The sequence below is a fragment of the Scleropages formosus genome, chromosome 8 (genome assembly GCF_900964775.1).
Source record: "Scleropages formosus chromosome 8, fSclFor1.1, whole genome shotgun sequence".
Classification (NCBI taxonomy): domain Eukaryota; kingdom Metazoa; phylum Chordata; class Actinopteri; order Osteoglossiformes; family Osteoglossidae; genus Scleropages; species Scleropages formosus.
This window is the reverse complement of record NC_041813.1, coordinates 20432939-20445421: the sequence shown is the minus strand read 5'-3', so window position 1 is coordinate 20445421 and position 12483 is coordinate 20432939. Positions and strand designations below refer to the sequence as shown.

General features: G+C 42.3%; 1 protein-coding gene across 3 annotated transcripts; it reads left to right on the top strand.

Moving 5' to 3' along the window:
• The first annotated feature begins 653 nt into the window (after window positions 1-653).
• ube3d (ubiquitin protein ligase E3D) lies at window positions 654-10899 on the top strand. Of its 3 annotated transcripts, none has more exons than XR_001966326.2 (10): window positions 654-854; window positions 2609-2808; window positions 3432-3522; window positions 4161-4371; window positions 5744-5813; window positions 5904-5982; window positions 6086-6194; window positions 7081-7195; window positions 9641-9779; window positions 10715-10899. XR_001966326.2 is itself a non-coding variant. In XM_018756912.2 (10 exons), the coding sequence occupies exons 1-10, from the start codon at window positions 778-780 to the stop codon at window positions 10733-10735; spliced, it is 1164 nt and encodes a 387-aa protein (XP_018612428.1). In that variant the 5' UTR covers window positions 654-777; the 3' UTR covers window positions 10736-10899. The 3 variants fall into 3 exon arrangements, 2 of the variants coding, with proteins under 2 accessions (XP_018612428.1, XP_018612427.2); XM_018756912.2 differs by having other exon boundaries at window positions 7029-7195; XM_018756911.2 differs by having other exon boundaries at window positions 7029-7195; window positions 9641-10899.
• Window positions 10900-12483: the final 1584 nt, after the last annotated feature.

Below are 12483 nucleotides of genomic sequence, written 5' to 3'. Positions count from 1 at the left end.
GTGTGTGTTTTTTGCTCTGCAGTATGAGTGTAAACGATTGAATGAGTTCAGGCAGTTTACTGTGATTCCCAGCATTTTAACTAATAAGTGGCCTTGGCTTGGATAAAGGAATGCGCCTGTTCAGGTGGATAAACTGTCATTTTCAAACTTAAGCAACTCTACGCTCAACGAGCCCAGGTTAAGAACCCGCAAGAAGTTAGTTATTTGACTAAGTTATTACTGATTATTTTTGCCTAACTGAACAAGCAGCAAAGTTCTCATATAATGTATGATGAGCACAGAAACACTGGAAAAAAACAACTTCGCTCACCGGGGGGGGGGGAGTAAGTGTCTTGCAACCATTCAGCCAGTTTAAAATTTAAGATTGATAAAACTAACCAACGAGGTCCAAGACAAACTAAAAATTACACTGTTAAAAATATTCATGTATGTGAAGAAGACTCAACACTGTGGCAAAAAAAAAAAAAACCCAAAAGTAACTGGCACATCAGCCTTTAAAAATGTAACTCCTGAAATTACGTGAAAAATACGTCAGCTTTACTCCCGGTCTACGATTATCATTCCAACACTATAACGCTTCTCAAAGACGTATTTACTTCCGGGTCAATTCCGGAACTGAAAATACATTCACTTCCGACATTGTTTTTTTTTTTTTTTTCCTCCCCATGCAGGCACGTTGTGCTGCAATTCTGTGGCTGCGGAGTGAGTTTTAGCGCTGCCAAACTGAACTTTACTCAGGGTGCTTAAATATCCTGAAAGATATTTGTGGAAGTTAACATGGCAGAGAAACAGCCGCAAGTCAGACTCTTCATGGAACTAAGGCAGCGCTTAAAGAGCGGACTTCTCATTTTGAGGTACGAAATAATTTTGAATGAATTGAAATGGTTGGCAGTTCTGAGCTGTTGAAGTATTTTCGACAGACAGGTCCTTTTTTTTAAAAAAAATCAGGTTAAACCTCACATTCACATTGTCTTAACTAGTCTTAAGGAATAACTTGTACTTCCGTACATTACCTGATGTTCACCTGCACACTCCCCCCCCCCACTCACTGTTCATACTAACTCTGTGTTTTATTTTTCCATATAGGATGTTTTATCTGAGGCTGAGCCAGTTGAGTTGCATTAACACCAGTCCAGTGACAATATAAAACTAAAATAATAATAATAATAAGAAGAAGAATAATTGTGTGTGATGTAAGTGAGCAGTTGAGTTACAAACCACTTAGCTCGCTGCAGAGTAATAGCTCTATAACTTGTATTAAGGTTAGTGTGTGCTACTGTCTACATTTGATGTAGTCCTGAATGAACCATTTCATCACTTATATACCTGTTAAATCTGCTGGATTGCCTGAGTAAAGCAAGAGCAAGTTCATCGAATGTGACTGTATGGTGCGTGGTGGTTCAACAGCCAGGTAGTTGAAGACATCAAACCCATTTGACATGACCCCGTGTTTCTGCTGCCATCGCTCAAATGGTCCCAGCTGTGCTGTAAACGATCAGTTTATGAGAAATTATCTCAGATTACTGTTCTGCCGTTTGGGTTAGTGCTATTGTAAGGGAAAAACCCTACCGTCTATGTGAAATATACCATTTGGTCCGTATGCTTTCCTTCAACACAGGTTTAGTGAATTAATTATTGGTTTCTGGCAATGGAGTCACACAAGGAATTGTGTTTTTTGTGCTTTATGTGTCTGGTCTGTTCTCCCTTATAGAGCTCTGTGGGGCAGTCGCCACTTGGTGGATCTGTTGAGCTGTGCCGTTATGACCATCTCGCACCACTGCCGTCCGTATCGCTACCACTGCTTCTTCGGCTAGGAAAGCGTACATCAGCTGACATGTTCCGGAATCATTGCTTTTTATCCTTAAGCTGAATTATATATTTACACTTAGAATTGTACAATTCTTTTTTTTTTTACAATATACTACTAGTTATAGACAGAAACTGTGCTACAACTTCATTATTTACACACTATAACAATTCTTTGCTCACACACGCACTTTGGCTGAAGCCGCTCGTCCCGAACGGGGTCACAGCGTACCGGAGCCTAACCCAGCAACACAGGGCGTAAGGCTGGAGGGGGAGGGGTCACGACCAGGATCGGGTGCCAGCCTGTCACAAGGCATCCCAAATGGGACTTGAACCCCAGACCCGCCAGAGAGCAGGATCCGGCCAACCTTGTTGCACCGCTGCGCCCCTCTATATAGAATTCTTTACTACTTTACTGTATTTGCCTGTTATTTGGATTTTCACCAAAGGGCTGTTTTCAGGAATGAATGGATAATAGGGGGAGGGGGTAGACAAGAGTATATATAAGCGTGCAGCAGAACTTTTTCAATAGAACACTTCCACATTAGAGAGTTGCACATTTTAAGTGGTTGTTTTTTTCTCTGGGCTGAAATAGCAGCAGGCTGAGTGCAATTATATAAGAGCCCCTCTGGGGAACAGTGTGGCGACCTTTGCGCGCACGCATACTGCTGGTCTTGTTGCGTGTCCGTGGGGTTCCACTTTTCTCAGGATAACAATGTGCAGCTACTCGTGCACGTTTCTGCATTAATCCAAAAGAGAAATGTGTTTCCTGTTGATGCCAGTGTGTGGTGTCTCCGTGCAGGAGTGACGTTGCAGGGAACCCTGCTGAGGTTGATGTCTCCTCTGCGGATGCCTCCTTGTTAATAAAGACGCCGACGGAGGTACTGCGTGTGCTGCTACCACCAGGGGTCACTCTCTTGATGGGATCTTGTAGTGGGGCACCTGCAGCCACAGGGGAGGGGCTGCACCTGAGGCTTCGACTACAGGTAGACCAGCAAACAGGTACCCAGCATCCTGAACCCAGTCTACACACAGGTTCCACACAGGACTATACACAAGTGCAGGGAAGCTCTCAGAACCAGCATATACTAAGGTGTCACACAACTTACTGGGCAGCAAGGTGATTGTAGCAGAAAATACTACAATAAGACTGCCGTGTGACCTTGTTGGATGAGTAATTGGGCTTTTAGTGTAAACTGTCCAAAACCCTAGGCAAGTGGTTCCCAAACTGATGGTCATGATCAGACATAAATAATAATTTATAATAAGATATAAAAACTTTCAGCGTGTCTTCTGTTAATGCAGAACAAGCATGTTTTGTCTTATGAATGTCTCACTGTTGAAGGCTAACGAACAACGTCAACAGTGTCCTTGGAGATCATAGAGGTGTTGTTGCTGAGTTAATCCAAGTTGGTCCCAAGCTCTTGCTCTCATGGATTCGCTGCTGCCATCCTCAGTAAATTACAGATCCGCAACAGTGGAAGTTGCTATAGAGGCAAAACAGTGAAAAATGGGACCATTGGCTTCAGTGTCAGCTGCTTCCGAACCACAGTGTTTATGGGCTTCTGGAATGGGCCTTTCCTTTTCTCATCCGTCAAATGTTTGTTGTGTGTTTCCACTTGCAGAGCCACCCGGCAGCATTCTGGGGCAGCTTCAGGTCCAGGACAGGTACTGTTTCTCCTGTCAGGTCTGCAGCAAGAGCCTGCTGACACACAGGTGAGCAGGAAGCTTGTTTATTTACATCTTCTCCACACGGGAGGTATATCTTCCTGTTTCATCACCGAGGGACATGAGTTCTAATTGGAAGACTAACAGCTTACATCATCCCCTCCCTTCTAACTCTTGCCTACTTTTGAAGAAGCATTGATGAAGTGCGCTGTCCTGTCTGTGTGCTGCTTTAGACTATGTAGCTGTCACATGAGGTTCTTCCCCTTTCCAGCAGTTAGATCTTATTCTGGTGCCTCACACCACCTGGTCTTGCAAGTTTGGACGTGGGTTCAGTCCCCATTCAGTCTGTGTGGAGTTCGTATGTTCTCCCCATGTTCACGTGGGTTTCTTCCACGTGCTCTGGTTTCCTGCTGCAGTCTAGAGATGTGTTTGAGGTGAAATGATAACTCTAAATTACCCTTTATGTGTGTGTTACCTTGCTCTGATGTGTACAGGTGAAGTTTAATACAGTCTGTCTAGCACTGTAAGTCTCCTTAGATAAAGGTATCAGCTAAAGGCTAGTTAATTGTTGTACATCGATTTGAGGAAAGGTCTGTGGAATGAATGTAAATGTTGCGGAGGTCTTTCCTTTTTCATGACCCAAAAAGGTGCCGTTTCTCATGGCAAGATGGGTTTTGTCTTTCCAGATCTTTCAGTCGAGTGCTACCATTGCCCAATGGGAACTGGAACATGCTCATAACTGACTGGTGCTGTCACCCTGATCCCTTTGCCAACAAGAAGCTGCTGCCGCGATCTGGGGATTGTTTGCTGGGGGATACCTTCTTCCTGCTGCCACGGGACAGAGAGAGCGATGGGCAGCTCATTCAGGAACCTGTCCAGACCGCTGACTCCACACATGTGAGTAAAACTGTACTAAGAGCTGTGTGTTACTTCCCATTAAGGGGCAAGTGAGCGCCACCCATCCGTTTCCAGGCTAATATCCCTCCATTCAGTCACCAGCCTCTTTTCCTGGTGAGGGTCGTAGTGGCCCTGGGCCAAGTGAAGTGGACCATGTGTGCCTATCCTCAGTCTCCAGCTCCTACTTGGAAATCTGGAAGTGTTCCCAGGCCACACTGGAAATATGATATCTCCACTGTGTCCTGGGTCTGCCCCTGGCCTCTTCCTAGTGATATAGTCTGGTAGACCTCGCATCTGAGTTGATTGGGGGAATTCAAATCCACACCATCTTAACCTAATTCAAGGGCCTTCTTGACCTTGGCTCAGCCCTGTTAGGGAGTGTGGATCCTGCCACCTTTCATAGGAACCTTTTTTTTTTTTTTTTTTGCCTGTACTGACAGTGTTATTGTTATGGTCAAGAGCTTTGAGTAATTACCACAAGAGAGGATGGTGTTGAATAACAGGACTTGGAGACCAGTGTTTCAGCACATCACAAAGCTGTTATTTACCAGCAAAGGGAGAGAGTGAGCAGAAGGTTACTTATCTATAAAGAGGAGGTGAGGAAGGAAGATGAGGCCCCAGAGGCAATGGACATAAACACTCACCCATGTGGCTCGATCCTCCAGGTCAAAAGTAAACTAATGAGTCTACTACAGTTTCCAGAATTAAACAAATGGTACGCTGGGTAAAGTCACATAATGTAGGGTTGAGCAGATAAGGCCAGGCAGGATCAGGGAATTTCTACTCTGGGAACTGGTCTGTAAATTGCATCTTTTGCTTAAGGACTCCGCTTTGGATTTACCAGCACTTTTCTGTGTAATACCGCAGCTGCACCAATCACTAATGCTGTGGCATTTTTAGTTTGGTGACACCTTTCTGCTGCATCTGGAGTTCTTAGTGTTAATATTACCAATCAGACCTCCTCCCCTAACTTGCCTGCTTATTTTACCCTTGGAGTCCACCATCATATTTTTGCTCTACCTCCATTGCAAGCATTGTCACCAGCAACCTTCCCATCATAAACTGGTGCCTCTTTCAGGTGCTCTCTATTGTGTTTGTAAGTTGAGGAGCCAGTGTACAGGCAATTAAACTGTAATTGGAGCAGTTAATATGAAGGAATGGGATATTATGTGGGATATTATTAGAAACTCATATTCTTATGAGAATTAGCTGGTTTAGACCCCACAGTAAAATGAAGTTGATACCTGGTTTGACACCATTGTACTTTTGGCAAGAGTGACCTTGCAAGCAACGTTTTGTTTATGTGATATTTTGTGTTTGAATCTCAGTTTCGTCACAACCTTTGAAGGACTCCTCTTTTTCCTAAATGCAGAAAGCCGGGAAAATCGAGGTGGTGATGTGTGGGGGCTGCAGAGCAGTGCTAGGAGAAGCCATTTCTGGAGGTACGGCTGCTGTATCCATAGCCATCCAAGACCTGCGCCTTTCTCTTAACGTGTTTGTTTTCGTGTGCATCTTGTGTGTAACGTTTTTAGATGCGCTGAAGCTCTACATCACCGAGGTGACAGTGAGACAGAGTGACAAACACAGTGAAGATGACATGATACAACACAGGTAACTACTGAATTTGTTTCCCATCACATACTTTTTTTTTTGTCTGTTGATCCTGGGATGGTGTCTCACGTGTTCACCTGAATCATCGTCATGCATCAACCAGGTGGCACTTCCTGGAGCACACTCTAGCTGCCAGGTTGGTGGAGCTCTCTTACACGCAGAGCATGTTCCGCTTCTCAATCCAGACTCCCAGCGGGAAGACTTTCATACTGGTACGTACACCTTCGCTGCACTGTGGCTTTTTGGACATTATGTAAAAAAAAAAAAAAAAAAAAAAATCAGTTACGGTGCTATGAACAAGTATGTTCTCCAATTTTCTCCATTTGACATTAAATTTGACTTTCTTTGTCAGTTTGAAGGATTGATTGATTGATGGATGAGATTAAGCAAGTTTTCTCTGGTAGTCTTGATGTCCTTTGAACGTGTTATGATGTGCCTCTGTGAATCTTTGTTTTGCCATCTTGATTTTTGCTCATAAAGGTTTAAGGAGTTGAAAATTATACCGGACAGGGCCGGGCCAAATGAGACCTGATTGTATTCAGACACCTTAATTACTTCCTTAATTAGGTTTATTAAAGCTTGGCAGCAATTACAGGAAGCATTTAGTTGCAGACATTGCAGATACAGGTGATACAACCAGTTAGTCACCGTGAAGTGGCAATTACTTCCTCACACCTATGATTGCACATTTCATTATCCTTCCACAACAAAGGATTGACATAAAAACAATACTGGTGTCACTTTTTCTTACTAATGCACCATTTATATCCTGCTAGAACCGATGATCAAATTTAATATCTAAAAGCTGCAGAAACAGAAAAAAAACTGGAAAACTGGGAATTGGGAAAACTTTTTCATAGCACTTTGTTGATGAATACTTATGACTGAAACACATCACTAATAAGCCAATTATATATTCATGTAGGAGAATGCAATTATAATGTGTTTTACCGACATCAGTGGTGTCCTGATGATGTAACTAGAATGTAATATATGTATTTATGGTGTGAAGGAGACTGAGTAACTACATATCCTCTGATTGACAGCTTTGGCTCCTGAACACAGACTCGCTCCTTGCTTTCTTGTCTGACACTGCAGTTGGCAGTGAAGCTTCTAATTCTGGACATCGTCTTGGTGGAAAACTTCAATCGTGTCGAGCCACCAGCGCTGCCAAAGTCCTCTACCTTCCATGTGTTCCCAGCATGCACCAGGAGTAAGTCCTTACCAGCCCTTTCTCTGTGATGTCAAAGGGTAATGTCTCCATCTGCAGGCAAGTGATTGAGCGTACAAGTCCTGTTGTTCATAATACAAAAAATGTTTGGAGAACAGATATTGAGTTAGTTTATTTGGCCTAAGCATTTTTATGGAACTATGTCCTCTCTCTTCAGCTGGGTTTGGAGCAAAAAGGAGGGATGTTCCTCTCAGCTGCTCGCTGGATAATATACATTCCATTCCAATATATATGTTTCTCAGTCTTTGCTCTGCGATTTATTCCTCGGCTTGTTTATACTCCTGACGAGGACTCTGTTTGACGTAGCTAGAGTTTGACAGGAAGTCAAAATGGGGTCCGTCTTCCTCATTGTGCATTCTTAAGACCTTTTCTCCATGTTATTGGACTTACCCCCTCCATCTGCACTACTACACTCATCTCCCAGTATTTGAGTATTCAGTGTACCAGTTTTCAGACTCAGGTCTGCGTAAGCTGAGACTGCATAATAAATATTGTGCCAAGACACTGCTTGAAATGCAATACCTAATATGTGGTGTGAATCCATACGCTGTTTCCTTCTGGCTTGCAATTTAACTAATGGGTAAATTTACATTTGTTCCAAAGTGACTTAAGTTATCTACAATTATTCTTCTGTTTAAATAGCTTGATAATTTTTTACCTTATCAGCTCAGGTTAAGTACCTTCCTCAGTGGTGTTGCAGCAGGAAATGCTATTCAAACCTGCAACCTCTGAGATCAAAGGTGGCTTTTCTGACCACCTGCTGCTGTAAGTCACTTTTGATGAAGTATCAGCTGAATACTGCTAAATATAAGCTAAAATGTGTAAAGGTGAAAATGGTCTTTACAAACTGCTTCAAGTGAGTGCAAAGAGGGGCATGATATCCACCTGTTTGTTAGCATCATCCCTCGAGTTGCACTATTACTGTGCTTCCATCGGTTCTCTGTGTCTTTCCTTTACAACTTTGTGAAATGAATAGTGAAGCAGTCTTTTGGCGAATGAGAGCTCTGTGCAGTTTCCCTGAGGAAGGATATGTGCACTCCCCATGACTGCAAACCCACAGGAATTTCTCCTTGAGGTTGTGTTTGTGTTTTCCATCTCCCAGAAATATGAGTCCCATTTAATTCAAGAACCTGACATCTCCATACTCAGAGACAGAATTGCTGTGGTTATGAGAACTGCAGATTAAAGGAAAGATTTTTTTTTCCTGGGAAGAGAGCAAGAAATCAGAGCTGCAGGCCGGAGAAAGCATTTCTTTACATATCACTGATGTTCATTGTTAACTTCATGGTGAAATTCATCCAGTAGCAGCCACCCACATGGCAGCACATCAGTCCACCTCATGTCCTAAACAGCAGTTTTTAACATGGCATACATATTCAAATAAGGTAAGCAAATGATTCAAGCAAGCCAAAACATCATGTTTTGACCATTTTCTGACTGTCTCCGTGACTCCATTTCATCTTTTGGGTCCAAGCCCTGTTGCCCATCCTGGTGTGTTTCTGACATCAGTCACAGTTTTGCACATAGAATGGATTTTGTTCTGTCAGACAGCAGTAAGTTGGTTCCATGGCCTGTCTGACGAATAAAGAAGAGGAACCATTACACATACCGTAGGTTTACCAATCCAACCTGAACCATGTCTTTGGACTATAGGAGGGAACCCACCCAATCAGGAGAGATAATATCTAAATTCCAGACAGTGTGTAAACCATATTTGAACTAGCAGCTGACTATAGCCTCAAAACCACCCTTGTGCCTGGTGCAGAGCTATAAGCTGGCCTCCGTACTGCTGAAGTGTAAAAGGAGCTGGTAATGGGTCTGGCAGTGCTTGCAGCCTGTTGCACTGAGCCAGGGCTGCTACTCTCATCCTCAATGTGGGTCAGATGAGCCGTGGGAAGTCAGTGAGGGTTCACTTCCCCAGTGGCAGGTGGGCTTGGTGTCTGCTCCATTGAGAGGAACACTGCACTTCACCAGCTTCATCCTCGAGATCACTTCAGGGAACATGATTTGCGTGCAGAATACCACAAATGTCTGTCTGCATAATTACACATTCTTGTATTTAAAATGCATCACTGGTAGCTGTCAGCAGCGAAGAATACACTCTGGCAATGTTTAGTGGAGCCAAAACACACACACAAACCCAAAAGCCTCATTGTGTTTCACTCTCTATAAAGTACCAGAAAATAAACAAGATTTTAAAAGTCAAAATGATATGTTAAATGTCTCTGGACGTATGTGATAGTCAATGTGACTGCCGAGTGACACTGCTGGGATTGCAAGTCCTCAGCAGATCCATGCTTTATACGTGCCATTATAATGGGTCTGTCTGTAGTGCCAAGTGTTTGGTCACTCCCATGTCCTCTGAGAATGATTTGTCTGTATTACCCCAGACAGTACTGGATATAGTTATTTTTTTTGTGTCTGCAGGATAACGGATGCCTGGGAGAAGGATGTTGGTGTTCATCCCCTGACGCTGCCCCAATCCACCTGCCAGGAAGTGCTACAGCTCCTGAGAGCAAGTACTTCCTCTCTACCGCCATCTCTGCAGTCCATGAACTCTTACCAGGTGATTCCTCTCAGTTCTTTTGCACACCAGTGTTGTGCAGGAGCAATTACACACAACAAAACCCATTGCAGCACCATGTGTCAACCTACCGGGGGGGGGGAGAGCAGTGTGTGTGGAGCCAGGTACCAACTTACAGCAGTCAGGAAGTAACTTGTTACTTTTACATTTATTCTATTAGCAAATGTTTTTCTCCAAAGTGACAACTCTAAAGAAAAAAAAAAAGCATTTTGCATACATTTGAGTTATACAAACACGCAAGTCTCAATCTCAAAGCACAGTGGTAAACATAGTATACAAGTAATTGCATATAGAATTGATAGGAAATACAGAGGTGATGGTTTGATGCAAATTTATGTAGCTGTTAAGAGATCAAGAGAAGAGTGGGTCTAAAAGATGCATTTTGAGGCCCTTGAATACTAAAGGGATTCTGCTATTCTGAGGGACAGAAGGAGCTCATTCCACCACACTAGAGCAAAAAACTCAGAACTTTCAGGTTTTCAATTTTGGACACATTGTGAATGGGACCTCCAAGTAGCTGGAGGTGGAGGAGCATATGGCTCTTGCTGGGGTGTAGGGTATGATCAAGTCCTCCTCGTTACTGATGTAAAATTGTTCTGAGAATGTACCAACCCGCAGCATTGTTATACAGGAATCTTTAACAAAAGCAACCACATATTAAATGCTTTATTCTGCTTCCAATATTTTTCCCCATGAAAATGTGAAATTTAATTAAAGATGAATGCCAATACGGTCTTGCCATGGTATACCACAGTGTGCCTTCGGGGCCTCTGCTGGAACCTCAACTTGAACTCTTCTGTTTATTTATGAAACACTTGTAAACATTTTTACTATTGATCATATATGAGAAAGTCATTGAACCATATGAACTTGCAGTCCTACCGAAGCCTGGCCATAGATATCTTTGTGTTTTGCAGGTGGCGTTTTTGACACTTTGAAGCTGGAATCCGAGAACAGGAATCGATTAAAACGTTCCAAAGATATTGGTCATAGGTCCTTTACAAATGTGTCTGCCACTGTTATAAAACAAGGTGGACATATACTGTTTCCAAGTGAATATGTAACCACATCCTGTTATTAAATACCTCCTTTTTGTTATAAAGGGCTGTTGTGTTCTATTTCTTTCATTTATAGTCATTTATATCACTGCAACTGACTCTACTTATGCAATAAACACAAGCAAAATGAGCAGTGTTACTTCTTTTGTGTTCTGGTAAAAGTGCATTGTGTGAGTCCCAGGTGGACTTTGGCATTACTGTCCTTGTGGGGATATATTCCTTAATGTCCCTACAGGGTTAACAAAATGTATATGCTGATACAGTACTGGATGTCAGTAGAAAACTTGACTTGTAATTCACTTATTTCAAAGCAGTTTATACCACAGAAAGCATTTTAGTTGTTCTAGTTTCTTTTACTTATGGGTTTGTATTCGCCAATGTTACAATTCAGTGACATCGTGTTGAAATGTTGGGCCATATTGTTTTGAAGGAAAACATGCTTGATAATGAAACTAGGTTGAATAAAGCCTTATACAGTATGGGAGAAGTGCAGTTACATCCTTTACATTATGTAATACATTGACTGATGTTTCTTTTCAGATATTTTTTATGCTAGAACCTTTTAATCTTCACCCAAATCAGAACTATCATAAGCAGAGTGCTTATGTTCCATGTTTGTACTTTTTGTGTTGTTTTCAACTTTTAATTTTCTTTCTTTTGTTGCCTCAAACTAATATGTCTGTATATATGAATGAACAAGTAAACTGTTAAAAATACCATGGCTGCACTCACGATGATCAAAATAATGTATGCACTGGGCTCCAAGTATTATTACCCTGTTTTATTGCTCAGTATTTCTTATCATTTAAAGCTGAAATGAACTCACTGAATTGATGACGTGGCAATTAATTTTTTCCTAATTTTATGATTTAGTCTGACTGTGCTAATTCCCTGTAGTGTATTTCATGTACGGTCTCCTATGGGAGATTCAGTGGAGTGATGTGCAGTGGAGGGCTGAGGTGAATGTGGTCCAGAGCATGAAATGCTGACAATGGAAATCCAAAGACCTACAGTTTGTGGAACCTGATTGCCTTGTTTGTGACAGGGAGCACTTTCGGTTGCTGAGTGGGAAGAAGGTCACCCGGAGGAGCATTTATGCAGCAGGGTGTCTGATTAAACATTAGAAATGTGCTCGTGGAGTTATGGAAGGCCTTTAACATAACTGTTGACTCACTTCAGGTGTAAATTACATTTAGAAGAAGTTAATGGCACACGTATTAATCTGCAGCATTTTAGCTGTGGCCATATATGGTGAGACTTTGACTAAATTTAAATAACAGGCACCGTTAATTTATCCAGGATAACCATCTAAGGGATTGTATCATTTTTTTTGTAAGGTCCGAGTCAGATAATTTGTCACCACAAGACAGCATGAGTTACTATTTTGCATGATAAATGGAAGCTTTGTGGTCGTGAAAGAGCAAAAAGTGAGTATGCTAATGAGATGCCTCCAGTGTTGGCCGCTCTCACGTGCCTGTCTGGCGTTCTGTGAGTGTAAATGAAGCAGACTAAAAATAACTGGTGCGTGTGCGAGTCTTTGGTGTGAGAATATAATGAGGCGCACGTGTTTTTCACAGAGAACGCACAAGCTGACAATATCTACTCAACATGTTCCACTCCAGAATGCT